Source organism: Furipterus horrens, unplaced genomic scaffold, assembly GCF_987537825.1.
Source record: "Furipterus horrens unplaced genomic scaffold, mFurHor1.1.pri manual_scaffold_5, whole genome shotgun sequence".
In the NCBI taxonomy this organism is placed as follows: domain Eukaryota; kingdom Metazoa; phylum Chordata; class Mammalia; order Chiroptera; family Furipteridae; genus Furipterus; species Furipterus horrens.
This window is the reverse complement of record NW_028327175.1, coordinates 195060274-195084488: the sequence shown is the minus strand read 5'-3', so window position 1 is coordinate 195084488 and position 24215 is coordinate 195060274. Positions and strand designations below refer to the sequence as shown.

The 24215-nt window shown below is 57.7% G+C and overlaps 1 protein-coding gene across 2 annotated transcripts in view; it reads left to right on the top strand.

Moving 5' to 3' along the window:
• PTPRE (protein tyrosine phosphatase receptor type E) overlaps positions 1-24215 on the top strand; it is a 118637-nt gene that overhangs the window by 86623 nt on the left and 7799 nt on the right. The window contains exons 3-13 of one of the 2 annotated variants that reach the window (XM_090278683.1): positions 1139-1257; positions 5223-5319; positions 5595-5668; positions 6959-7095; positions 10943-11033; positions 14929-15005; positions 15618-15654; positions 16593-16690; positions 20358-20477; positions 21788-21951; positions 23929-24064. In XM_090278683.1, coding sequence (XP_090134809.1) covers positions 1146-1257; positions 5223-5319; positions 5595-5668; positions 6959-7095; positions 10943-11033; positions 14929-15005; positions 15618-15654; positions 16593-16690; positions 20358-20477; positions 21788-21951; positions 23929-24064 — 1143 coding nt within the window. In that variant the 5' untranslated portion in view covers positions 1139-1145. Of the gene's footprint in view, positions 1-1138; positions 1258-5222; positions 5320-5430; positions 5501-5594; positions 5669-6958; positions 7096-10942; positions 11034-14928; positions 15006-15617; positions 15655-16592; positions 16691-20357; positions 20478-21787; positions 21952-23928; positions 24065-24215 lie in introns of those variants that run through there. The other variant, XM_090278684.1, reaches the window with a different exon arrangement.

Here is a 24215-nt window from a genome sequence, read left to right as displayed (position 1 = left end):
GGTCATGAGTCTCGCAACATAATTGCTCCAGGGCAGGGACGCGGGTGGTGGGACGGGTTTGAAGTCGGCTCAGTGCAGCGCCCTCTGCTGGTCACGCCGGGCCCATCCCTCGGCGGTGCCTGCAGGGCCAGAGGACCTTAGGCTCAGGGGCGTGGGCATCCTCTAAGATTTGGTCAACATTGGGCGGGAGCATTTTCACATTAATGCGTGTGAGGGAAAAAGAGTGTTTCAACAGGAATTATGCATCTCAGAGTTGTATTAAGTCAGCGAATACTTCCTGCCTAATCAATTACTTTGTAATTCACTCACACATATGAACAGTATTGTTGCCGTGTGAAATAGCAGATTTTTTTTTTTTTTTTTAAATGCAGAGTGGACAGGACCAGGCTCTCAGATGAGAAATTAGGCTCTGGAGTGTGGGAAGGGCAGAGGGCCTGGGGCTGTGGCGTCAGGGACCTGTCCACGCAGCTCGGGAGGGAGACAGCCAAGGCCTGCACTGGGGATAAGAACCGCGGTGTGGGCCAGGGTGTGGCTGGGGGATGACAGAAAAGGAGCCTGTGCTGATGGGCTGACCCCTGGCCCCCGGTCCCCAGCCCCCTGACCACAGGCTAACTAACCCAGCTCCTTCCTGAGCTGGCGAGTCTTCCCGGGGAGCTGACCCTCGTCTGAGCTGTCATGACGCATGTTGCGGGGGACCCAACTCCTTGTTCCTAAAGTGTCAACAGATGGTTGTCACATGGAATCGAGAAGTAATGGGGACCGAGGGCCTGTGAGGCTGCCTCTCAGAATCCTGGGGCTTGTGGTATTTGGGGGATTTCTCCTCCCTGGGCACCTCCAGGCCCTTGTTTGCCTGCCCTGTCCCCCTGAACAGACACACAGACACGGAAATTTATCCAAATGGCTGGAACTGTTAGAGCCTGCGGACCCTTCCTGGAGTCCTGACCTGGTGTGTTCTAAGGTGAAGTCCTCTCCCAGGGCAGGTGCAGGCTGTGCGAGCTGAGATACAGAGAGACCCCTGTCCCACACTCAGCTGACCAGTCAGTGCTCCCAAGGTGTCCCACGGCCACCCTGTGTCTTCCATGTGCTGTGTGGCCCCTCAGGGAGGGCGAGTTCCCTGAGCCTGTCCTGCCTCTTCCAGGTTCGCCATGAAGCCCTTCTGCCCGTTCCTGCTGGCAAGTTTTAGCTTGCCTCTGGCCAAGGCGTTCACCGTCAACGAGACCACCCCAGCAGACAGCAACTGGACCTCCACGACCTCAGGTAAGGGGGTAAGGGCCCGCTGCCTCTTCCAGGCTGCCCTCGCCGCCCCCCACTGCCCACGGGGTCACAGGCCCTCCAGGGCGCTGGCATGGCCGAGAGGGAGGAGGAGGGTGCCGTGGCTTTGTGGTGTGCTTTGGACGTTTGACCCCCATAAAGTCAGGCTGGCTAGAAGCCAGCTGTTCTGTAGTTGACTGCAGCAAAGCTTAGCGCTCAGGAGGCAGCAGACGGAGCCCTGTGCTGGGAGCTGGTGTCAGCTGCAGTGGGAGGTGGGGCTCCCCACATGGGGACCTGTTCATACCAGTCCTAACCAGGAGCGAGCATTGCAGGCAACCTGGGATGTGTGCATACGGACGACAGTTGAGATTAATTAAGAAACTATTGTTAATATTTTTAGACAAATGTTGGTATAGGGGTTAGGTTTGTTTTTCTTAATAAGAGTCCTTGCCTCTTAGAGACATGTGTTAAAGTATTTACAAGCGAAATGATAGGATGTCTAGAAGTGGCATGAGAAAGGGGGTGGGGCAGGGGTGGGCAGGGCTACAGATGAACACGCTCAGCCTTGTCCTGATACGAAAGCTGGGTGGCAGGTCCGTGGGCCTCAGGGCTCTATCCTCTCCCCATTTTTGTATTGGTCAGCGTTCTCCAGAGAAACGGTATCAATAAGATACAGGCTGCTTCAGCAAGGCCTCACATGGAGCTCTTCTGGGCTGAGGCGCCAATCAAGGGGCGATCCCCCCACCCTCCACAGCCCCTTCCCCCAGGGCCTCTGGCCGGGCAGGAGATCAGCCCAAGTGTAGGTGTGTAGATGCGTGCCTTAAAGCAGCGATGTTCAACCGGCATGCCACAAGAATTGTTAACACATAGTCAGGAGCACTGGCCTCTCTTCCCTTAGATTGTCAAGTTTAAGAAATGACAACAGCCAACACAACAATAGCTGTCTGGTGTGAATGTCCCGTCCTGAACCACACATATATAGGCCACACAACAGAGTTACATCTTATGGGTCAAGTCGCGTGATAAGGTTGCAACTGATTGGTTATTTCTTGGTACCAGAAATCCTTCTATACAGGTATAGACACCTGGCTGTTTAAAAAGTCCCTTTGGAGCAAAAAGAGTAGATATTTACTATTAATATTGTTTTTCTAAAATAATCAAAATCATACCTTTTGTCAGATTGGCAAAAAATATATATTTTGGTGAGCCGCAGAATGTTAGTAATTCGTTTACTCACCATGAGATACAAAAGGTGGAAACTCACACTCAAGCCAGATTCCAGGACCAGGTTCCATGGAAGACACACACATACACACATGTTGCAGGTGTGCGTGTGCATAAAATCTGCATGGACATCCCTTGACCTGGAGCAGCCACGAGGTAGAATTTGGGGAGAAGGCTGCTCCAAGGTGACTGTCCAGGCCCCCCTCCTCCGCGGTCGGAGCCACACGGATGTGAAACAGGAAGTGATCTCGGGTTTGTTCTTAGACACGTCTCCCCCACACGCTCTGGTGTTCAGGGACACAACCCGGCCTTCAGAGGGTTTCTCTGGCCCACATTGTTTTTCAAAATTGTATTTAGGTTGAATTACTAACCAATATTTAAAAATCAGATAACTTTAAACTAAAATGTAGGTTTCTTCCTTTGCATAATTGGAAGGAGTGGGCCCTGGGGCCCAATGTGCTGGGGCTGAGAGGTGGCCACCCACAGACAAGGGTGGGGGTGGGGCTCCCTGTTTCCTCACCAGGACTGCCCCCCACCCCCGGGTGCCTGCCTGCCCTCTGCCCTCCAGAACAGAGGCAGCTGCTGGCGAAGGGCAGATACCCGAGTGGGGACCATCTGCCCCGGGATCCATTGCCTGTCCTCGTGTCTGGTTCGTTCAGCCCTGTCCCCGAGCACGGGCTAGGGAACCCCGCGTCAGTCATTGCAGCCTCTCTGCAGGCGGCGTGAGCAAGGAGGCTGGACCCTGAAGCCCCCTGACAGAGGCCCCCAGGGGCAGCTGTCTGTGGTCCACGTGACCCCTTAAGCTCCCGGGCAGGCCTGCATCCTCAGCCAGGGCCAGAGAGCTGGACCCAACAACTGGCCAGTTAGTCACTGCCAGGAGGAGGCCGAGTGGGCAGCCGGGCCCGTGTGATGCAGCAGTGGGCGTGTCTGCAGAAGAGACAGGAAGGGGTGCCATTCTGGCTCTGTGGCTGCAATGCCAGGCAGAAAGGGAGCCCAGTCCTGGGTGCAGAGCTGCCACATCCTCTCCGGGCCTGGGCTAGCGCTGCCCCTTGGCAGCAGGCTTCTCCCCAGCAGCCTGGGCTGGAGTTGACTCCAAGGCCCAGGCAGGTGGGAGGTTCCTGCTGAGCTTCAGATGTGGAAGCCTCAGGCTAGGTGGGCTCTCCAGGGAGCCGGGCAACCAGTGGGGCCACAGGGGGACTGGGCAGATGCTCTCAGGCACTGAGCACTGCATCACCTTGGCCTTGAGCACCAGCAGGGCTTGTGAGCATCCCCAGCCAGAAGGGGGCAGCATTGGCCCATCCTGGAATGAGGATGTTTCTGAGAGGGGTCAAGTTGAGGGTGGCTGGGGCCCCCTCCTGGTCACAAACCAGCTGTCCTCAGTGTGCAGTGCTGCTACATCTGATAGTCACTCATGTCAAGAGAATTTGTCATTTATTAGCAATACATGCATTGACCACTTGCAGGGTGCCAGGGCTTAGAGGTTGGATGACCTGCTTCTAGGGGGTGAAGTGCAGGTCACAACCTCTAGGATTCACAGGGAGGGGGTGCAAGGTGAGGGCTGACTGCAAGGCTGGGGAGCCCCCACCGGGCTCAGGTCATGTTTGGTGCTTCTGTGAACTCACAGTGAGAGCAGCCCAGCGCTGCCTTTGAGGGGCTCCCCTGGAATGCGAGTGAAGGCCATCACCCATGGGGTCTTGTACCACGGGAGATGGGGATCTGTGCTTGGAGACAGGCAGAATCCCGCTGAGACACACCAGAGGGAAGCCAAGTGGGCTTCCTGGAGGAGGGGACCTGTGTTCCTCGGAGAGCAGGGACATTTTGGTGAGGAGGGGACAACGTAACAGGCTGGGATGGGGGGGACTGAAGCTGGCAGCCAGGCTACCAGGGTCCCTTGGAGTTTGGGCTTGTGGGGCAGGTCCAGGGCAGCCACAAGGCAGCTGCACTGTGTCCAGGGATGGGGGACCTTGTGGTTGAGAAAGGTCAGCCTGGTTGACACTAAGGGCAGAGGAAGGAGGGGCTAGGATGGTGCCCAGGTAAGGCCAGCTTCCCTCTGGGGAGGCAGGATCGGAGCTCCTGGCTCTGGGGGCTGGGTCACAGATGGCTGCAGCCTCTGACCAGCCCCAAGGCCACCTGCTCTCCCACACCTGGAGGTCCCACCAGAGGCCCTGGGAGCTCCCCAGCGTGTCCTGGGCTGGAGCAGTGGGGTGTCCATACCTTCACCCTCCTCTCTCTCTCCCCCTTAGGGGGAGAGGTGAGCATCCTGGGAACCCTGAAAAACAGGCCCCATGAAAGTGGGAGCCACGGGGACTCAGCACTGTATGGCCCCTGCCCCTCAGCAGGGGACCCAGACAAATCAGGCCCCTAGCTCCTCGGCTCGAGTTTTCTTCTCGGTGTCCGCACCGCCGCTCATTAGGTGCGGGGCTCATGGCCGTAGTGGACAAGGATGGCGGGCTGCTGGCAGGCGGTAAAGCCGGGCGCTGATGTCCAGGAGGAAAGGCTGATGGGGGCGGGGCTTCATAAACTGAAACGGGGTCCGGGAAGAAGGGTCGGTGGGGAAGGACCACTTTACACACTGTGGAGTGGGGCTGTGGTGTCCGGGAAGAAGGGCTGATGGGGGGGGCACTTTTCAAACGGTCAAGTGCAGTCTGGGGCTGGGAACCTCCCTCGCTCAGACCCCCTTCCCCGTGTCTAAGCCCTTGCCCGAGTCTCGAGTCTCGGGTGGTGACGGGACCTGCTTGCGCCCCCAGGCCCCCCGGCGCCCGGCCCCCAGCCCCTGCTGGCCTGGCTGCTGCTGCCCCTCCTGGCGCTCCTCCTCTTCCTGCTCCTGGCCGCCTACTTCTTCAGGTAGGAGTGTCCTGCACTGACTCGCCCGGGTCTGCTCGGATGAGGAAATGAGCACCCACGGGCTGTGATGACGGCGGGGCGTGGGGCCCGGGGGCAGAGGGCGGCGGGCCGCGGGGCAGAGGGACGCGGGCGGCAGCGGCTCAGCCATGAGCAACAGGAGCAGCTTCTCCCGGCTCACCTGGTGGGTGCTGCCGCCAGGGCTCGGGGTCGGGCACACACACACACACGCACATACACACCCCGCCGTGCTAAAACCTAACGCGTCTGTCTCTCAGGTTCAGGAAGCAGAGGAAGGCCACGGTCAGCACCAATGACAAGAAGATGCCCAACGGGATCCTGGAGGAGCAAGGTATGCAGGCCGGCAGGTCCGGGCGCCCCTCCCGACAGGGCGGCCCCCGCTCCACGCCCACCCCCTCCAGCTCCGCTTCTCCTGCCCAAGGGCAGCCACTTACACACTTACAGCCCTAGAATGGCACCCTTTCAGAGCTTCTTTTCTCCCTGGTGTGAAACAGACGTTTGGAAGGCATCGGTTTGTGGCTTTTCTGAAACACTGTTCACATCCGGTCGTTTTTTGGCGGGTCTGAGATGAGACAGGGAGCTCAGAGTCTAAGCGCCCGAAGGGGCTCCCGGGGAGGGCTCCCCGGAAACGGCACTGATTCAGGGCCCAGCATGGGGTGTTCATCTGGGAGGATCCACTCTGCTGGGGGCATTGCCAGCCTCCCTCAGGTTCTAGGTTCAGTTACCAACTGTCACTGCTACTTAAAGGCACATTGCTCTTCTTTCCGCCCTTGAGGTGGCCGAGAAAGGTGTGTGAGGCTGAAGTTTTAAAACTTTGGTCCCCACCAGTGACCACAGCCCCCTTTGGTCAGCTGGCTGCAGAAGGTTCTGTGGTTGGGAGAGCAAACGTGCTGTCAGCCTTCAACAGGGACGCAGTCGTGACCCCGAGATAAGAGGGAAGGAAGTCCACAGCAGCAGATGGATGGCAGTTTCACGTGTGTGCGTGGGGGCCCCGACCCTTGGCCGAGGGTCCTGTGGCCTGCAGCGCCTGCTCCCTGCCCAACCCCCACGCAGGGAGGAAGGTGTGCGTGGCGGCAGCATGTCTCCCTGGGGGAGAGATGCCCCCAGTGCTCTCTTCTTGTCTCCCGCTTCGGCTGGGAATGCTCTTAGGGGCCCATTCCCCCCTCTCCTTTTCCATGGAAACCTGCCTCGCCCTCCGCCCCCCAGAAAAAAACAAAACCAAAAACAGAATGGTTTTCTCTTGGAGCTCATGGGGTCTGAGCAACCAGGATTGGTGTTACAGACGAGACCAGACTGAGGGAGGCTCGTATTCTAACTGATTCCCAGTCTGTTCCCCCCTTACATTCAGAGACCTAGGCTACCTCTATCTTTTGTGGAAGGATCAGGGGTTGGAGGGGAGGCGAGGTGGCGGGTGGGTGAGCTAAGGTGTCTGTGGTTGGTGAGAGCAGGTCATGTGCCATAGGAACTCCTGTCCCTCTCGAGTATACAGATGATGTGGCTCTATTATAGGACACAGACCTTTGCCTTCATTCCTCCAAAAATGTTGTAGATCAGTGTGGTTAATGGATCACCCCCCCAGGAGCACAGCTAAACAGCCTTCATGTTTCTTTTTATCCCACAGAGCAGCAAAGAGTGATGCTTCTCAGCAGGTCCCCCTCCGGGCCCAAGAAGTACTTTCCCATCCCCGTAGGGCAGCTGGAGGAAGAGGTCCGAGTCCGGTCAGCGGACGAGTGTAAGAGGTTCCGGGAAGAGTTCAATGTGAGTTGGCATGGCTTCTCTGGCTTCTGTCACGTGGTCGGGAATGGGAAATCAGGGTTGTGGTTAAGGTTACTGTCCCGAGGCTCAGAACCCTTGCCTCCATTATGACACTGTCCCCCCATAATGGGGGTCCTGGGAAACCGTGTTCCAGCTGCGGTGCCCCCCACTGACGCTCACTCCTGACTTACAAGACCAGACGGTGGGGTCAGACATTCGTGAAGTCTCCTTCCAACGCCAACACTCTGAGGGCCACGCTCTAGGACCCAGTGTGACAGAGACCCTCGTCTCAACGACGTGGAAGACCAGGCCTGAGCGACCACCACGTAGCAGTCTCTCATGGAAAGCCATGGAGCTTCCCAGAGCTCAGGCATCTAACCCTGGTGGTGACGGGACTTCCTTTGGTCCTCCATCCGGAGGTCAAGTCCATGTGTGGGGACCCCCTGGAGAGGCATGGGCTCTGCCCCGGCCACTCTTGATGTTGATCTGAGTCAGTGCAACCCAAGTCCCTGCTTGTTTCCTCCAACTGCTGCTTCGTGGAGGAATTCCCTCCGTGAACTTGGCAATGGCAACAGCTAACTCCAATGGGTTTAACCAGCTGGCCCAGTCCTCACGGTGGCAGACTGACGCTGCTAACTCTCCACCAGAAATACAAATGCGTTAAGGACACCGCGCTATGCATTGCTAACTTTTTTATTTAATGTCCTGTGGATTGTGAATCAGATAGGTAGACAGACAGACAGACAGACAGATTGCTGTAGACATGTGCAGGGAGGCAGACAGGCACTGAAAAGTCTTGTCCTGGGTTTTGGTCTTCAGTGTTGACCCCTTGGGTTTTATGTCCTGCATCTTCCACATTCTGTTCATGGCCACAGGTGATGTGTGGCGCGTGAACTAGGGGGGTCCCAGCAGGGGTGCTGACTGGCCCTGGCCCCGCCTGCTGGACCCTGGCCCTGGCACATGGTTGGCAGCCTGGGGGAAGCCAGCCTCCCTTACGTGTGCGGGGGCTGGGCAGGCCTGACTTCATGACCTCAGAGCTCAGCCATGAGGCTGAGGCAGGGGCCTTGGTATGCAGCGGGCCTTGTGCAATTGTTACGGCTGACGACCATGTGGAGCCACTGCACACACGTGACTTCTCGCATAGAAGCCACCAGGAGGGCACGGGGATGGGATGGCGCATTGAAATGTGCTTTGCTTATATCTTAGCGCACGTCTCGTCTGCCTCGGTCTTGCTTCCTTTTAATTGTTTCCAAATGTCTCCCCTTTTTGGAGAAATTAGGTCATATGGAGAGACAGCTCCAAGCAGCATTGTTTTGCAATCTCTCGAGCTGATAAGAGAAGTTAGTTACGCATTCTCGAAATAACTCTCCAAGTTTCTAGCAACAAGACTTCCCCTCCCTTCTGGTCCCGTTTCCCCTGATGCTGTCTGTCCCTGTGGAGACGGGTGTAGGGCTCTGGGTCACAGCTTGCTGGCCCTGCCACCATCTCAGCTGCGTGTGGCTCCCGAGAAGCAGGGCCAGGAATAGGGCCCCATGGGTGAGGCTCTGGCCCCAGGTGCAGAATTGAAGGAGGCCCTGAAACACTCAGTCATCCAGAGAAATAATATTTTAATGCAGCGTTAAAAACACCCAAATGAATGCCAGCAGTCCCTGCAGAACGAAATGGCACACGCGTAAACAACGACAGGGTTGCCCTGCCTGATTTTTCCTATTGCTCCAGGCACCAGCGTGGCTTGTCACCACAGTTACTGATCATACCCTGGCTTGAAAGTTTGATATTTTGGTCATCATGGGTATTTGGCATTAATTTTCATTCTTTAAAATGTTGCATTCGCATATTATTTTATTTGAATCTCGAGGTCTTGGGGTGCCCCTTTCAAATTTGCTCCCAAGGCAGACTCCTCACTCTCATGGCCCCGCCCTGCCCCGGCCAACAGGCAGCCTTCCCAGCGGAGTCCTTCCGCTCGGCCGGGGACAGATGGAGACGTGGCAGAGGGGACAGTGCTGGACCTGAGTCTAGTGGCGTGGAAGCTGGGCCTGGCTCCAGGGGACCCTGGAAAAGCTGCTTGTTACTTACTCTGTGGACCCCAGTTTGCTCTCCTCTCGAGTGAGGGACCGCTTTGTCCTAAGCCACATCTGTGCCTCGTCCCTCGGCCAGGAGCAGCGGGGCCACGGCATGCTTGGCATGACCCGCACCCCCATTCCTTCTCTTTTTTCGCCCCGTGCCCCGAGCTTCTCCCCCAAAGCTCTGAAAGGGAGACAGCTGAGTCCCAAAGTGGTGGGCCTCAGTGTCTGGACGTGTGCGCGCTGCTGATCGGAGCGGAGCTGAGCTCGGGGAGGGTAAAGGGCGCTGGGTGCCGGAGTCAGTCCAGTGGGGTGGCTGAGGTGTGGACACTGGCTGTGGCCGCCAGAGCCCCTGCCCAGGTCTGCCTCCCACCCGCCTGGAGGACTGGGGCGACGTCCTGCCTCTCCGCCTCAGTTTCCTCACCTGGGAAGCGAGGGTGCTCCTGCCCCCGGAGGGTTTCTGTCCATGACCCGTGAAAGAGGTGAGCTGCGTGCCCACCTCAGCCCAGTGTGCACGGAGGTAGCAGAGCCGCTGTTGCCTTCAGGACGACTTCTGTGGCTTCCAGCCTCGCAGCCCGTGCCCCCAATGGGGGAATACTGTCCTAGCCAAGTTAGTCAGGCTCCAGGTTGGGCCTCTTCGGTGCGTGTCCCCTGGGCCAGGAAAACTGCCTCTGCAGACAGGCTCTTCCGAGACCCTCTGCCCCAGCGGTGCCGGCGCTGGCGCCTGGCCATGCCCTAATGTTATAGAAAGGGGGTGCCACGGGGAGAGGTTCCAGTGCGGTACACTAGCCCAAAGTGTCCCCTGGGCCTGTGGAACAGCCCACGCCTGTCTCCTTGTCTGCTTTCCCAGTTTGCTGCCGTCGTCCCTGCACTGGGAACCCACACCGACGGCCGGGCCACTCACGGACACGAAGTCTCACCTCAGACACACGCACACCCCCTCTGCGGCCAATCCCATAGCCAGACCATTAGTCACAAGGTGTTATTGACCCATGGCTATGGCGCGGCTCCCGAGCTCTTCCGGTTCCCCTGCGCCACCCGAGCCCTGGGGCAACGGGAGGCCCGGGCAGGCTGCCCCGTGCGGCGGGCAGGGCAGGCGGCGGCCATTCCCTGGGCTTGGAATCCGGATGTGTGTTAGGTGCCTGGAGCATTTTGTTTCTCTCACCCTGATTGACATTCGGTGCCACCCACGGAGCTGCTATCGTCACTCTATTCCCATCTGGGGCAGATGCTGGGCCAGGCCCCTGGGGTGTCAGAGAGCCAGGTCCCTCCTTGCCACGGAGGTCCCTCCCCTAACCCCCCACTGCAGAGCCGCTGCCAAACCTTCCAAGAGAAACAGGCTTCTCAGGGTTTTTCTTTCTTTTCATTTATTATTTTTAATAGACTTTTTAAAATGGTTTTATTTAGTTATTTTTAGAGAGAGAGAAAGGGAAGCAGAAAGAGAGGGAGAGAAACATAAATGTGTGGTTGCATCTTTTGCACCCCCAACTGGGGACCTGGCCCACACCCCAGGCATGTGGCCTGACTGGGAATCAAACCAGCGACCTTTCAATTCACAGGCTAATGCTCAACCCACTGAGCCACACCAGCCACGGCTAATAGACTATTTTTTAGAGCAGTTTTAGGTTTACAGACAAATTGGTCACGAAGTCTCAAGTTTAAAGATTAACTCATTGCATTCCTTTGCTACAGGTGCTACAATTGGCCAACAGTGATTTGTCACCATTGATGAGGTGACAGGAGGTAGCTGGCATCACATTTAGTGCTAACTCTGCATTTTCTTCCAGGCACTGCCATCTGGACACATGCAAGGAGCGTTTGAGCAGGCCAATAAAGAAGAAAACAGAGAAAAAAACAGATATCCCAACATTCTGCCCAGTAAGGTTTTACTTTTTTTTTCCTTTGCATGGTTGGTGGCATTTTGACTAAACTCCGAGCTCCCTTGCAGCCCCGTGACAGTGCCTGTCTGAGTGGTGGGACAATGCAGTGCCCGGAGACCAGAGCCTGTGTCCGCACTGCTGCTGGGCCTCTGCACCTGCCGCACGGGCGCCTGTCTGCCGCATGGATGCGGGCAACCTGTACTGGCGGCAGTCTGGCTGCTAAGCCTGTGCTTAGCCTAGCCCTGGGCTGCCCCAGGGCCAGGAGGGGACCCCCTGCACTGCCCCCGGAGCCCCATCCAGGGCGGCGGGTGGCCTTGGCACCTCCCTCTCTAGCACTCAATGCTCTTGGCCACCAGCAGCAAGTGCCCTGGGCCAAGGGCAGAAATGACAAGTAAGAAACCTGTAGGCCTTTGGCAACATTGCAGGAACGTTACCAGTAGACCTGGGCTGGAGGAGCTGCAGGGCTAGGGAGATGACAGGTCTATCCAGGGCGTCACTGACCAGGCCACAGCCCTGGGGTGGTCTTCGCAGCCAGCCTCGCTGCCAAAACAGACCCCCTGAGTTCCAAGGAGGGTTGCACTGTCCCTCATTCAGCCTGGACTCCCGCCCACTCCCCCACCTCGCTCCCATCCGCTCTGGCCATCAGGCTAACCGCCGGCAGCCTCCCGGAGCCCACCGAGTTCTGGTCTGCGCCTTGAGCCCAGGGCCTCCCCCTTGGCAATCCGCCCATGGGATTAAGGAGCCAGCCTGAGAGGCAACTCCGGCAGGTTGGCTCTTGGTTACATCTGTAGGGTCAGAGGCGAGCCCCCCTGCTCTGTAGGTGAGAGAAGCTGTGTGGTTTGTGGTTCTCAGGGCTTGACAGGAATCAAGTTTCCCGTTCTGCATGCGTCCGATTTATGTGTGATTTTGCGGAGCCCCCAGCCCCTCTGATCCAGTGGAACCTGGAGCAATTAACCAAATGTCTTCACCTGACCCATGTTTGTAGAGGAGGCTAGGGAGCCCAGGGAGAGCGGTCAGGGGCCACGGTGGCCCCGCAGCCGAGCTGTGAGGCACGCCGGGAACGTGGCTTCTGGACACGCTGTGCAGATGGCATTGAGACGCTTTGTGGCTGGACTGGGGGCGGGTCACAGAGCAAAGGAGGAGGTAAGGGACGGGCCGCTTCAGCTCAAGGAGGGGAGGGCCCAGCAGCAGGTTCGGCATCTTTGGAATAATTGTGTAAGGTAAAAACCGGGGTGTTTGGAGATTATGACTATTATTAGTATAATTAGGTTAATTAATTAGTTTAATTCACACATTGATCTGCAGAATATATGTCTGTGTTGGGGATCTACTCTGGGCCAGGCCCTTTCCTCGGCTCCTGACCTACATTTCTTATTCACGAAGCCCTTTCTCCTCTAAGAGTAGTTTTGGTGGGCATTTTAGGGGAGCAGAACCCACGGCCAAGTGTGGGAATTACCTGCACCCCTTCCCCTCCTCCTCGGACTGGGCACCCCACCCCTGAGGGTCACCGACCGGGAGAAGCAGTCCTGCCTCCCCCAGTTCATTCCCCAGCTGCGTCCTCCAGCTCGTGCTGCTGAGGTCGGCCTTTGCTGTGGGTCCGAAGTGGGACCGGGGGCAGAACAGGTTTTCTAACACCCCGCGTAACTTCTCTCCCCACCAGGGTGAGGGGCCCGCCTCAGCGCCTCCCAGACCAGCAGCTCCTCGCCAGAGAAAACTGAGGGTGCTGGCGGCCATCAGGGGTCAGGGCGTTGTGCCAGGACGTGACGCATTTTACGTGGGTGGGACACTGGGTGGATGGGATGGTGGCGTGGAGACACTCGGATGTGCCCTGGAGGTGGCCCGCTGGGTGGTGTCTGGTGTCTGGCATCAGCAAAACACAGGCTGAATGAGAGGGTATCTGATTTATTTGGAGTTGGCCAGAGACGCCCCGGGCCTGGCTGGGGACCAGGACAGTCGTGAGCTCGATCAGGGGACACTGTGCAGGGGGTGCAGAGACCCTGCTCTTACTCAGGGTGGGCTTAGGGCCCACAGGCAGGGAAAGGGGTCAGGGCCCCACTCCCACTGGCCCCGGGGAAACTTCCCTGCCTCTCCCCGTCTCCCCCAAAGCCAGACTGGCTGCAAATTCACCAGATTTACAAGCTGCCCCCCGGGGTTGGGGACCCCAGCCACAGATGTCCCCCCCAACCCCCGTAAGCTCTGAGGTCAGAGGTCAGGACACCGACGCCAACACGGGCCGCGTCCCAGGCGCTGCACTGCGGAAAGGCGAGAGTATCCTATTTTCTGGGGAAACGCCTACAGCTGAGCTGATAAATTTAGGAAATAATATTTTGAAAGTGAAGTGTGACTTTTTAGAATAAAAAGACAGGAAGCTCTTAGGAGCTGCAAGATTCTAAATCTGACCAGAAGCCTGTTTTTCACCTTCTGCTTTCTATCGCTGCCCTCACAGCGTCAACTCTTCTCACTATTTTTAACCGGCTTTATGCCCGCGCTCTGCCTCGGGGGGTGGTCAGCGCCTGGGCACGAGGTCTCATGGCCCAGTCCACACGGGCGTGGGTTTGGGGTTTGACATCTGACCACCCCATGTGAGCTGTTTCCATCCCTGAGACTTGCGCTGGCCTGTCCTCTGATAGGATGCCCAGACCATGGGTGTCTGAGGCCACCAGCCACCTTCCAGATGGACAGGAGGCAACAGCCTTGATCCGGGAGCTCTGCCCACATCCCTACCGCAAATGCATCCCCTCGGTTAGCTTCAGTCCCGGGCCCACGAGGAGGGGAAGAGCAGGGCCGAAGGTGCGGAATCATTCGATAACCGATGCTGCGTATGCCCCAGCTCCGAGCTGGTGCAGGAATGATGCCTTGCAGCTTCACCCCGGCCGGGCCCGGTCTGCTCCGGGGGAGGCCAGCCACTGCGCACCACCAGACCCGGCCAGGACACAGTGTTTCAGGGACCCAAGAAACGTCTGATTTCTTCTAAAATCAGAAAATATGCATGGTCATCACACAGCCTGGCTGACGTTCAGTTTCACGTTAACTACTAACACAGCTGTAAAGTGTTTAATATTCTTTATGAAGGATGAGGCCCATGAATGCAGACGTGGCCAAGACGCTCTGAAGTCCTCACGGGGCTGGCTGAAACCTCCCAATGTGTGTACATACACACAGGCCCCAGAAGCACACATGCGTTCTACACATTCACACACACGCACCTCACACAGTCTCACACGCACACACCTCACACTCATGCACTCACACATGGGCACACACTTGCACTCACAGACACTCATACACACACTGTCACACTCACATAAACACCCCAGATACAAAACACACACACACCCCTCACGCGCTGGCACACACCCGCACTCACACACCCACACTCACCACACAGCGCTCCTGCGCAGCCCCCCCACCCCGGGAAACTGCTTGTCCCCCAGGCTGGAGTCCCTCAGGCAGGAGGTCCATCAGGCCCAGGTCTCTGTGCGTCCTGTCACCTTCCTCTCTGAGGTGGACCTAAAGGATGAGAATTGGGGTCTGTATCCCTGAACCCCAGACCCCGACGTCCACTTGTCTGGTAATTGTCCCCCCTGGAGGGCCAGGGCGAGTGGACCCCAGCAGCTCTCCTGAATGCACCTGTACTTGTCAGTACGAGGGCCCCGCTGGGGTTCAGAGAAGCCGGCCACGGCCCGGTGGTGGCCCGCACACTGGGCGGCCCCATGTCTGGGTGGCAGTGGGCAGGCCCCTCTGGACGCTGAGGTTCTTACCTCTGATGGCGCCCCTCTGGGACCTCCAGGGAAGACCCAGTTACGCCCTGGGCAGCATTTAATGCTGTAGGTGGACTGGTGTGTGGCAGCTGTGACCTCCTTGTCCTGAAATCATGGTATTTTTTTTTCCAGATGATCATTCCAGGGTGGTTTTGAGCCAGGTGGACGGAACGCCCTGTTCAGACTACATTAATGCTTCCTACATAGACGTAAGTCCTCGGTGTCCCTGTCCCCGGCCCGGCGTGACGAGCACACTGAGGCCACCATCTGGGGGCGGGGGGCAGATCATGATTGATGGGCGCTTGCTTCTCTGGGTCCGGGAATGTGCACTGTCCCGGCCTCGCTGGGCAGTACGGGAGCACCCATGCCTTTTCAGTTAGCATCTGGGTCCTGGGAGTCAACCGTGTTGGTTACGGCTTTATTTACATCACTGACAAAACAGGAGGGACTGGCTAAATAAACCGTGGTAAAATCACACACAGTGGATTATTAGGCATCCATTTTCACTGAACCTTAAAAGGTCATTTAATATAAAGTATTAAGTTATCACAGCAATGCACTCTAGGAGAATTTGTACATATAAACCAGTTCAAACGTCTGTGTGTCCGCCCGTGTGCACGCCTCGGGAGGTATTCACAGAAAACAGGGCTGGAGAAAGGCGCACACAAGTAGCCTTTGTGATTTCTGAAGCTCCCAGTGAATTCTGTGTGAGTTTTCCAGATGTTTCCTCATGAATCTGTATAGCTATCATAACAACAAGAGAAAGTCTTTTTCAGCAAAGATAATTTTGAAAAATTAGAAATCTGATTTTATTTTTCTAGGGTTACAAGGAGAAGAATAAATTCATAGCAGCTCAAGGTAAGCATGTTAATGTTACTTTCTCATCTCATGCACTCACGCACACTCACATGCACACACACACTTGCACACTCACACACTCACGTGCACACTCACGCACTCGCATACTCACGCACTCGCACACTCGCATACACACTCACACGCACACTCGCACACTTGCACACTCACATACACACTCACATGCACTCACAACTCACGCACTCACTCGCACACTCATACACACTCACATGCACTCACACACATATACACTCACACGCACACTCATGCACTCGCACACCCGCACACTCACACGCACACACTCATGCACTCACACACACTCACGCACACTCATGCACTCACATATTCACGCACTCTCACACTCACATACACACGCACACGCACACTCATGCACTCACATACGCACTCACTCATATTCACATACACACACACGCACTCACACATACTCACATATACACTCATACACTCATGCACTCACACACACACTCACATACAAACACGCACACTCATGCACTCACACACACTCACATATACACTCACACGCACTCACACACTCACGCATCCATTCTGGCTCAGCTTCGGGGGGCTGATGTTCTGAGACTCACCAACACTGAGTGACCACAGACCACTCAGACACGCAGCCGCGCACCCCACTCTCATCTCAGGGCCTGCTGGAGCCTGCGAAGTAACCGAGCAGGGTCCAGGGACAGCTCCCTGCGGACCACCCAGCCCAGGGGGAAGCGGGAGTGCCGGCCTGCGGTCCCTCCGAGCCCACCCACCGGCTCTGGAACTCTGCAGGGTGTGAAAGGACCCAGCGGCCTGCCCTCTTGTGCTTCAGAGAAGCAGGGAGCCCGGAGCCCCGTCCAGGGCCCGGGTGCCTGGGGCTGGGTCCTGCACAGCCGCTCTCTGTGCCTGACGCTGGGACCCTCCTGCCCACACAGGCCCTAAACAGGAGACCGTGAATGAGTTTTGGAGGATGATCTGGGAACAGAAGGCTGCAACCATTGTCATGTTGACAAACCTGAAAGAAAGGAAGGAGGTGAGCTGGAACTTTCTTTTTGCTGCTGTTGCTGGGAGGGGTGGGGTTGTAGGGGTGTGGGAGGGGAGGGTTACCACTTCCTTTTTCTGTCTCTCTCCAGTCTTATCACTACAGAAGAAAAAAAAAAAAAAACCAGTCCCCTGGCTCACAGCATTGTTATCTTGAAATGAATTCTGTGTTCCAAGTAGCTGTGGACATAAGAAACGTTCAAACCTGTAGAATTTTTGCGAGTTTATTTGAGCCAAACTAACAACACGGCCGGGAAGCAAAATCTCAGTAGACTGAGAAAATGCTCCGGAGCAGGACAGTTGTGCAGCTTATTTTAGAATCAAAGGAGGAGACGTATAGTCCCTTGGTGGCAGAGTAGGGAGGCGGGAGAAAGCAAAGCGGGAAATCTCTGGGATTGGATAAAAAGTACCACGGAGAGACATACCCTTTCTTTCCATTGGTGGGTACAGCCAGGTGGAGAATAACTAACGTTGCTCCGCACAGATTCGGTACTCAGGGCACCAGGCAGCAGTGAGGAGGTCCCTGGTCTCTTGCTCCAGTGGGAGATTCTGCCCTGAGGGGTCTGGAAGAGGAGAGGTGACTCCCACGTTCCTGGGGTCTGTTATCATAGATGCAAAAGGACAAGTGACAGCTGACTTAAGGTGGACAATGACCTTTGTCAGGAAGCCACGGGCCTTGGGCGTGACTGCCCGCCATGACTCACTTGGAGCGGGGAATGTTTATGTCCATCCCATGTGGTGGCTTTCCGTGTCTGGGTTCACGGGGCCTGCGGTGCTGAGCTCAGCCGGGTCAGTGCACGGCCCCTCTTCCGTCCACACAGCTCACTGTCCCGGCTGCGGTACGAAGGTGGGAGGGTTTTCTTTCTCTGCACAGGACCGTCCCCAGCTGGCTGGGCTTCAACATTTTGATGTTTAGTGTGTGGAGCAGGTAACATGCTTGGGTGGGCCTCAGACTATAAATAAAAAGGATTTTCTGCTTATTATCTAGACGAGAGATGTGCATTTGAAAAATAAGCTATATTGAGTGGCTGCTCACTTATCATTCCAATATATTTAATTAACTGTTTCTAACTCAAAAAATAATGTGCATGCGAAGAACCTGAAACCTCTTAAAAGGAGAAGGTGAAACTGATTCATTTCCCACCCGGGACAGACTCTTGCACGGGCCTCCTGGGCCGGCCCTGGCCCGGTCAGGGTCAGGGGTATATGCGGTGGGCCCCTCTGGGAGGGGCTGGCACCAAACAGAAAGCAAACAAATGTGGACTGTATCAGGCAGTGACATAAGAAGTAACGGAGCGCGAAGGGGACCGTGGTGTTCCAGAAGGGCCGAGCCAGGCAGGCGGAGGGCATGGCAGGGTGAGGCCCGGCCTGTGCCCCTGGCGCGGCCTCCGGGCACAGCCCAGACCCTGTAGAGCAAACCGTCCCAGTCGGAAGGAGGGGAGGGCAGAGGTGGGGCAGCCCAGGGTTGTGGCTGGGTTGCAGGAGCGATGCTCCCTTAGGCATGAAAGACTGAAGGAATCTTAGCAAACACAGCCAGAGAGAAGCAGGAGGGGCAGGCTGACAGGCTTGGGGAGGCCTGAGCATCCTTCCCCGCCCCGTGCTCGGGGCCCACGCCAGGGCGGGACAGCTGGAAATGTACCAAGGAGCCAGGCTGGGCGCTGGGGCGGCTGGCTGAGGCGGGGGGAGCAGGAGGGCCCTCTCGCTGGGGATCGTCTTTTATGAAGGGAGCTCCTCTTCCAGAATGAAGGCAGGACTGGGAGGTGGAGGGAGACTCGTCAAAGGAGGGGAGATGGTTCTAGCATGTTCTAGCCTGAGGGCCAGAGCAGAAGGGAGGGAGGAGAGGAAGGCGCAGCTTGGTAGGAGACACCTGTACGGGTCCAGGCATGAGGCCCCAGAGGTGCTAATCTCGGCCTCTGCCTTTCCTCTGGCCTGCCCCCAGCACAGGGGAAGAGCTGCCCTTTGTGACGGAAGCGAGCAGCCCTGGGAAGCTTGGCTGGTGTTGGGGTGGGAAGCCAGGCCCACAGGTAGGACACGCCAAGAGGCAGCCCTGAGCCACTGTCACTGCTGAACAGGAAATAGCCTCCGGCCACGTTTGCTTCCCCTGAGGGCAGATGAGGGTTTTGTTTTGTTTTTGAGGGAGTTGGGACAGAGCTGGGGAGGGCTGCCCTCCTCTGAGTCCTGCCCCAGCGGCTTCTCTCCCTGGAGGAGGCTGGCGATTCCCGGGGCCACTTGGCTGGAGGGTCCCCACACTCCCAGCAGATGCTGTGGCATCCTACCCGGGGTTGGGGGAGGGTAGGCTTGTTAAGGGGTGTGAAGCACCCTGAGCCCAGGGCAGGAGCAGGGCCTCAGCCCGCCCCCTCCTCCCTGGGCTGCTGTTCTGTGGCTGCCACTTGACATTTTCTCTGTGATGTCACGTGGAAGCCTCCTGCTGGATTTTTCCATTCCTGTGACTCAGCGGGCCTGCTTCTGTATCCCGATGTTCACCATTTCCCATGAACTCATTTCTCAATCAAGTTCCCTTTTCTTCATCACTCACACTTCTGCTGTGGTCGGGGCTGCAGCTTCCTGGCTGAGTGTTGTGAAAGGCAGCTGCTCCGTCATCTCATGGCCTGGCAGGCAGGGGGGGACAGCGTTCGCTGCGGGGACAGGAGGCCACACGTCCAGCCCCAGCAGCAGGGCAGGGAGCACAGAAACAGACCGGGCCCGAGGGAGGGCCTTTCAAGGCGAGAAGCTTGGGAGGGTCTCAAGGGGCCCCTAGAGGCCAAGACTGGCCCACACTGGGGCCTTTGGGGGTTTGCTTCTCTGGAGGTCGCTGCAGAGACACCCAGGACCTGGAAGTAGGGAGGGGAAATTGCCCTGTGGGTGTCATCATAAGTGCTGGGGTCTGGCAAATGCCAAGACACCTTCAGTGTCATAGGATTAGTTATCGTGCCTGACCCCTCAGCTGAACCCCCTGCGAGCCGTTTCCAGGACAAACCGTCCAATGTTGAAGAGGCTCTTGCCTCCCAGAGAGACCGGCGCGGAGCCCAGCTTCCGCCTCCCTGGCTCCTCATGCTCAGAAAGGCTGACCGCTGGTCAGGTGCTGGGGTGCCCAGGCTGCACCCCTGGGAGCTGGTGTGGGCGCTCTTTGTCTCTGGGAGGGCGGGAAGGGACAGAAAGTGGGCCCCCTGCAGCAGCATGCCCAGGGCTGCCCATGCTACCACCAGCCCCATCCTCGCTGGAGAAACGGGGAGCTCCATCACCCTCAACAGGGGGCTGGCACATCAGGGCTGAACTTACGAGCTGAGCTGGGCAGGACCCCTGCTAGACCTTCTGGGAAGTGTGTGCCCCGCAGAAGGGGGCCACGTTGGGTTAGGTTCCCTGCCTGACAACAGGGCATGGGATCAGCCAGAGGGACCTGTGACCCTGTGGGCTGAGTGACAGACGGGGCATGAGACGGCCAGGCGTTGGATCGGAAAGGCCCAGTTACAGGCTCAGGGCTGCCCCCAAGCAGCAGCGCAGCCTCCGTTTCCCCGCTTATAAGCAGACATCCTCGTGCTCCCCCAGCCCTGAGCACTCTTTGGTTGGAGCCTGGCGTGGGGGGGGGTCCTGTGCTGACAATGGGGGGAGCGGCACAAGGCGCCCGCTGGCCTCCTGATCTCCTCGATTGTTCCGCGTAGGAGAAGTGCCACCAGTACTGGCCGGACCAGGGCTGCTGGACCTACGGACACGTCCGGGTGTGCGTGGAGGACTGCGTGGTCCTGGTGGACTACACCATCCGCAAGTTCTGCATCCAGTCGGTAAGCGCTTGGCGTGGCTGCTGCTCTGGGAAGGCAGTTCTCCATGAGTGAGGTGTCACGAGCAAACACAGGGGTACCGCGTCGCATAGGAGGGCCTCGCCCCCACCCTCCACGTTGCCCCTGCCCCAGCTGTGCTCCCCGCTCCCCAGCATTGCAGTGGCTCTTGCTGAGTGGGGGCTGAGGCCCGAGGACATGCCGGATGGGGACAGGGACGGGATGGGACGGGCATCAGTGGGCCAAGTATGTGAGTCTACAGCGGAGGTGCCCACGAGTCCTCACCCGGTGCCGACGCTCCTGGCTCCCGGCGCATTCTGGGTAGAGGAAGTGAGTCAGGTGGAGGGGTCGGGGGTGGGATCCCCCTAGTACCAGTGTCATTTCACACACTGGAATCACGAGGAAGGATCTTTTTTAATAGTTTCAAAATTACATCTGAAACTTCCTCATTATTTCCTGCCGGTTATCCCCCAAGAGGTTTGCAGGCTGCGTTCGGCAAAGATGCCTGCGTGTACACAGGTAGATAAAGCAGAGGCTGTCTATCAAACAGCAGCAAAAGTGGGAAGTTATGTTATCAGGAACGAAAGGTAGCCGAGGTGCCGTTAGGTCACAAAATATGAGTCTGAGGTTTCTCGAAACCACAGCAAAAAGAGGGAAGATGGGCTTTGTCATTCTTGCTGTCCCCTGCGGGCCTCCTTCCCAGACACGTGAGAACACACACACCATACAATACACACGTATGCATGTATGCATGCACGCACATGTGCACAGATGCACAGATAGCACATGCATGCAGGCGTGCACACAGATACACAGATAAAACATGCACACACATGCAGATGTGCATGCACACACGAGACACACATTCACACACATAGATGCACTGTGGTCCACGGCAGACTCATGGTCTCTGGGTAACAACATCGACAAGGCTCTGAGGAGGGCCCAGGGCGTCCTTACATGTGGGCCAACAGCATCATCTTTCCCCCCAATTCGGACACATGGGAGTGGAAGGGTGTGCTGTGGGTCATTACAGAGGACCCCAGGCAAAGAGGGTGGCTACCCCACTTACCTGTGGGGTGGCTGAGCCCTGCACCGGCTTCGGGGACATGTCTGGCTGCCCGGGGCCTGCCCGGCCTGGTCCTGGGACAGGCCAGTGGGCTGTTCCTCTGCCCCTGTGCGCAGCCACAGTGGGCACCCAGAGCTGGCAGTAGGCAGTGGGCTTCCCTGCTTCGGGCCACGCTGCCCATGTGCCCACCGGCAGGGGTGGGGGAGGGGCGGGCGGCTGTCCCACACACACCTCCGTGTCCCTGCAGCAGCTCCCTGATGGCTGCCGAGCCCCGCGGCTTGTGTGCCAACTGCACTTCACCAGCTGGCCTGACTTCGGGGTGCCTTTCACCCCAATTGGGATGCTCAAGTTCCTGAAGAAGGTGAAGACGCTCAACCCCGCGCATGCTGGGCCCATCGTGGTCCACTGCAGGTACGCGCGCACCTCTGGGCGGGCCATGTGGCAGGACTCGCCCCGGTGCCCCGCCTGGGGCCGGCGATGGAGCAGGCGGGGAGGTGAACACCAGCCGCAGGTGCTAGGCAGCAGCCCAGGGGACCCGCACCCCATGCTCTCCATCCAGCAGAGCCCTTTCTTCAGGAGCACCTGAGGGGGACACCGATAACTAAAACACACAGGAGCCAAGAGGCCCGGGTCAATGGTGGGACTGGGACTGGCAGGTCCCCTTGGCCTCCCCTTCATGGCCCCCAGGGGCCCCTGAGCCACCCCAGGGACAGAGAAGGAGACCACACCTCCACAAGGAGCCCCCCAAGTCTTGCCAGAGGAGCCCATGAGGCTCGGAGGGACACAGCAAACAAACGGCGGCCGGGGAGCCAGGCGGGTGTGCCGGGGCCGGGGTCTGCACCCCAGGGTGCCCCTTGCCGGTCCCTGCACCTCTCTGAACCACAGTTTCCTGGGTTCCCGGGTCAGCAACAGGAAGGACAGCCTCGGAGGGGCCGGGCCTCACATCTGGGGTGGGCTTTGCATAGGTGTAAGTGGGGGCGGCTGCTGGGGCCGCTCCGTAGTATCGTAGAGAAGCAGGTTTGGTAAGGCCCACAGGAAAGACCGCCTGGCCTCGCACTTCCTGGGAGAACCAGCAAGGTCCCTCTCCCGCCCCATGTCCTCCTCTCACTGCTCCCACCTGAGCCCCTGACCACAAACTGCCCTGTGAGCTCCACATGGCCCCTCCCAGCCTTCTGGCTGGTGCTTTTCCAGCCCCATTCAGGTACCTGCTGGGCAGAGCATCTTTACTCAGCTCTGGACCTGATGGTTTTCTTTTACTTTGTAAAGATAAGACTCCTGAGGGCCTCTGCTGTTTCATCTGCTCCCTGTGCAGGGTGCAGGGACTCCATCCAAGGGAGCATAGAGACTGGCTGCAGAGAGGGATACTGTCCTCCCCACCAGAGGACAGTGGGGGGCTTTATTCATGCATCTGTGAGCCTTTTGTTAAAAAGGTCACATTCCTGCCTTGGCCAGTGGGGCTCAGTTGGTTGGAGCATCACCCCAGAGCCAGAAGGTTGTGGGTTCGATTCCCGGTCAGGGCACATGCCTAGGTGTGGGCTTGGTCTCCGGACCAGGTGCGTGCTGCCCTCAGTCCAGGTACTTCTCCCTTGCATCCCTGTTTCTCTCTCTCCCATCCTCTCTAAAAAAAACTGAAAAAAGTGTCCTCGGTGAGGATTAAAAAAGATCACTTTCCTACATTCAAAGGCGTCCTCCTGGCTGCAGGGACTGGGGGCCGAAGCCTGGTCCATCCATGGGCAGTTCCAGGAGGGGCAGCGCAGTCCAGGCCCTTAGGGGTTGAATCGTTTGGGGATGGGGGTGGGGGCCAGGGGGTGGGAGCTAGGGCAGGGCCTGCGGCGATGAGGTTCGGAGGGAAGGACATCGGAACCAGGAATCAAACAGGGCAGTTTCCCAAGGCAGGAAGTCGCTCACCGGACCCCCTGAACTAGAGCCTCGGGGGAGCTAGGAAGCTGGAGGCCTCTGGTACCTCCCGCTGGCGTGACCCAGCCGGCGGGGCCTTTTATGAAGAACCTGGAAAAGCCATCTCTGGTGTGATGGTTTTTTTTAAAGCTGATGACGCAAGTCGTAACTAGCAAACAACAGTTGCTCGTAGAGGAAAATGATCTGCACAGCCTCAGACGAGGCTCACCATGGCAGCTCTGTCTGATCCGCCTTCTGACAGTTTCTAGATCATTTTTACTAAGATTGTGGCGCCCTCTCGTGGCCCCACCATAGACGTGCTCCCGAGTAACCCAAACAAGGTTGGGTTCTGGGACCAGGGGTCGGCCTCCCAATTAAGGGCAGGTGGGTGGGCCTCTCTCTCCGTCCCGACCTGTGGGCACGATCCGAGACCCTGTCATTTGTTTCGGGGGGAACGTGACTCACACGTGGCATCTTTCTTTGTCCCTGCAGTGCGGGCGTGGGCCGCACGGGCACCTTCATCGTCATCGACGCGATGATGGACATGATGCACACGGAGCAGAAGGTGGACGTCTTCGAGTTTGTGGCAAGAATCCGCAACCAGCGCCCTCAGATGGTGCAGACGGACGTGAGTGCCCCTCCGCTGGCCCAGCCCCTCGTCCTGACCTGAGCATCACAGAGCCACCCAGACGCCCCTGCGGCCCCTGGCAGTACCTGAACAGACTGTCCTCAGTCATGTGGCCTTTACTCCAGGCCATCAACAGTCACTGTAAACGGCC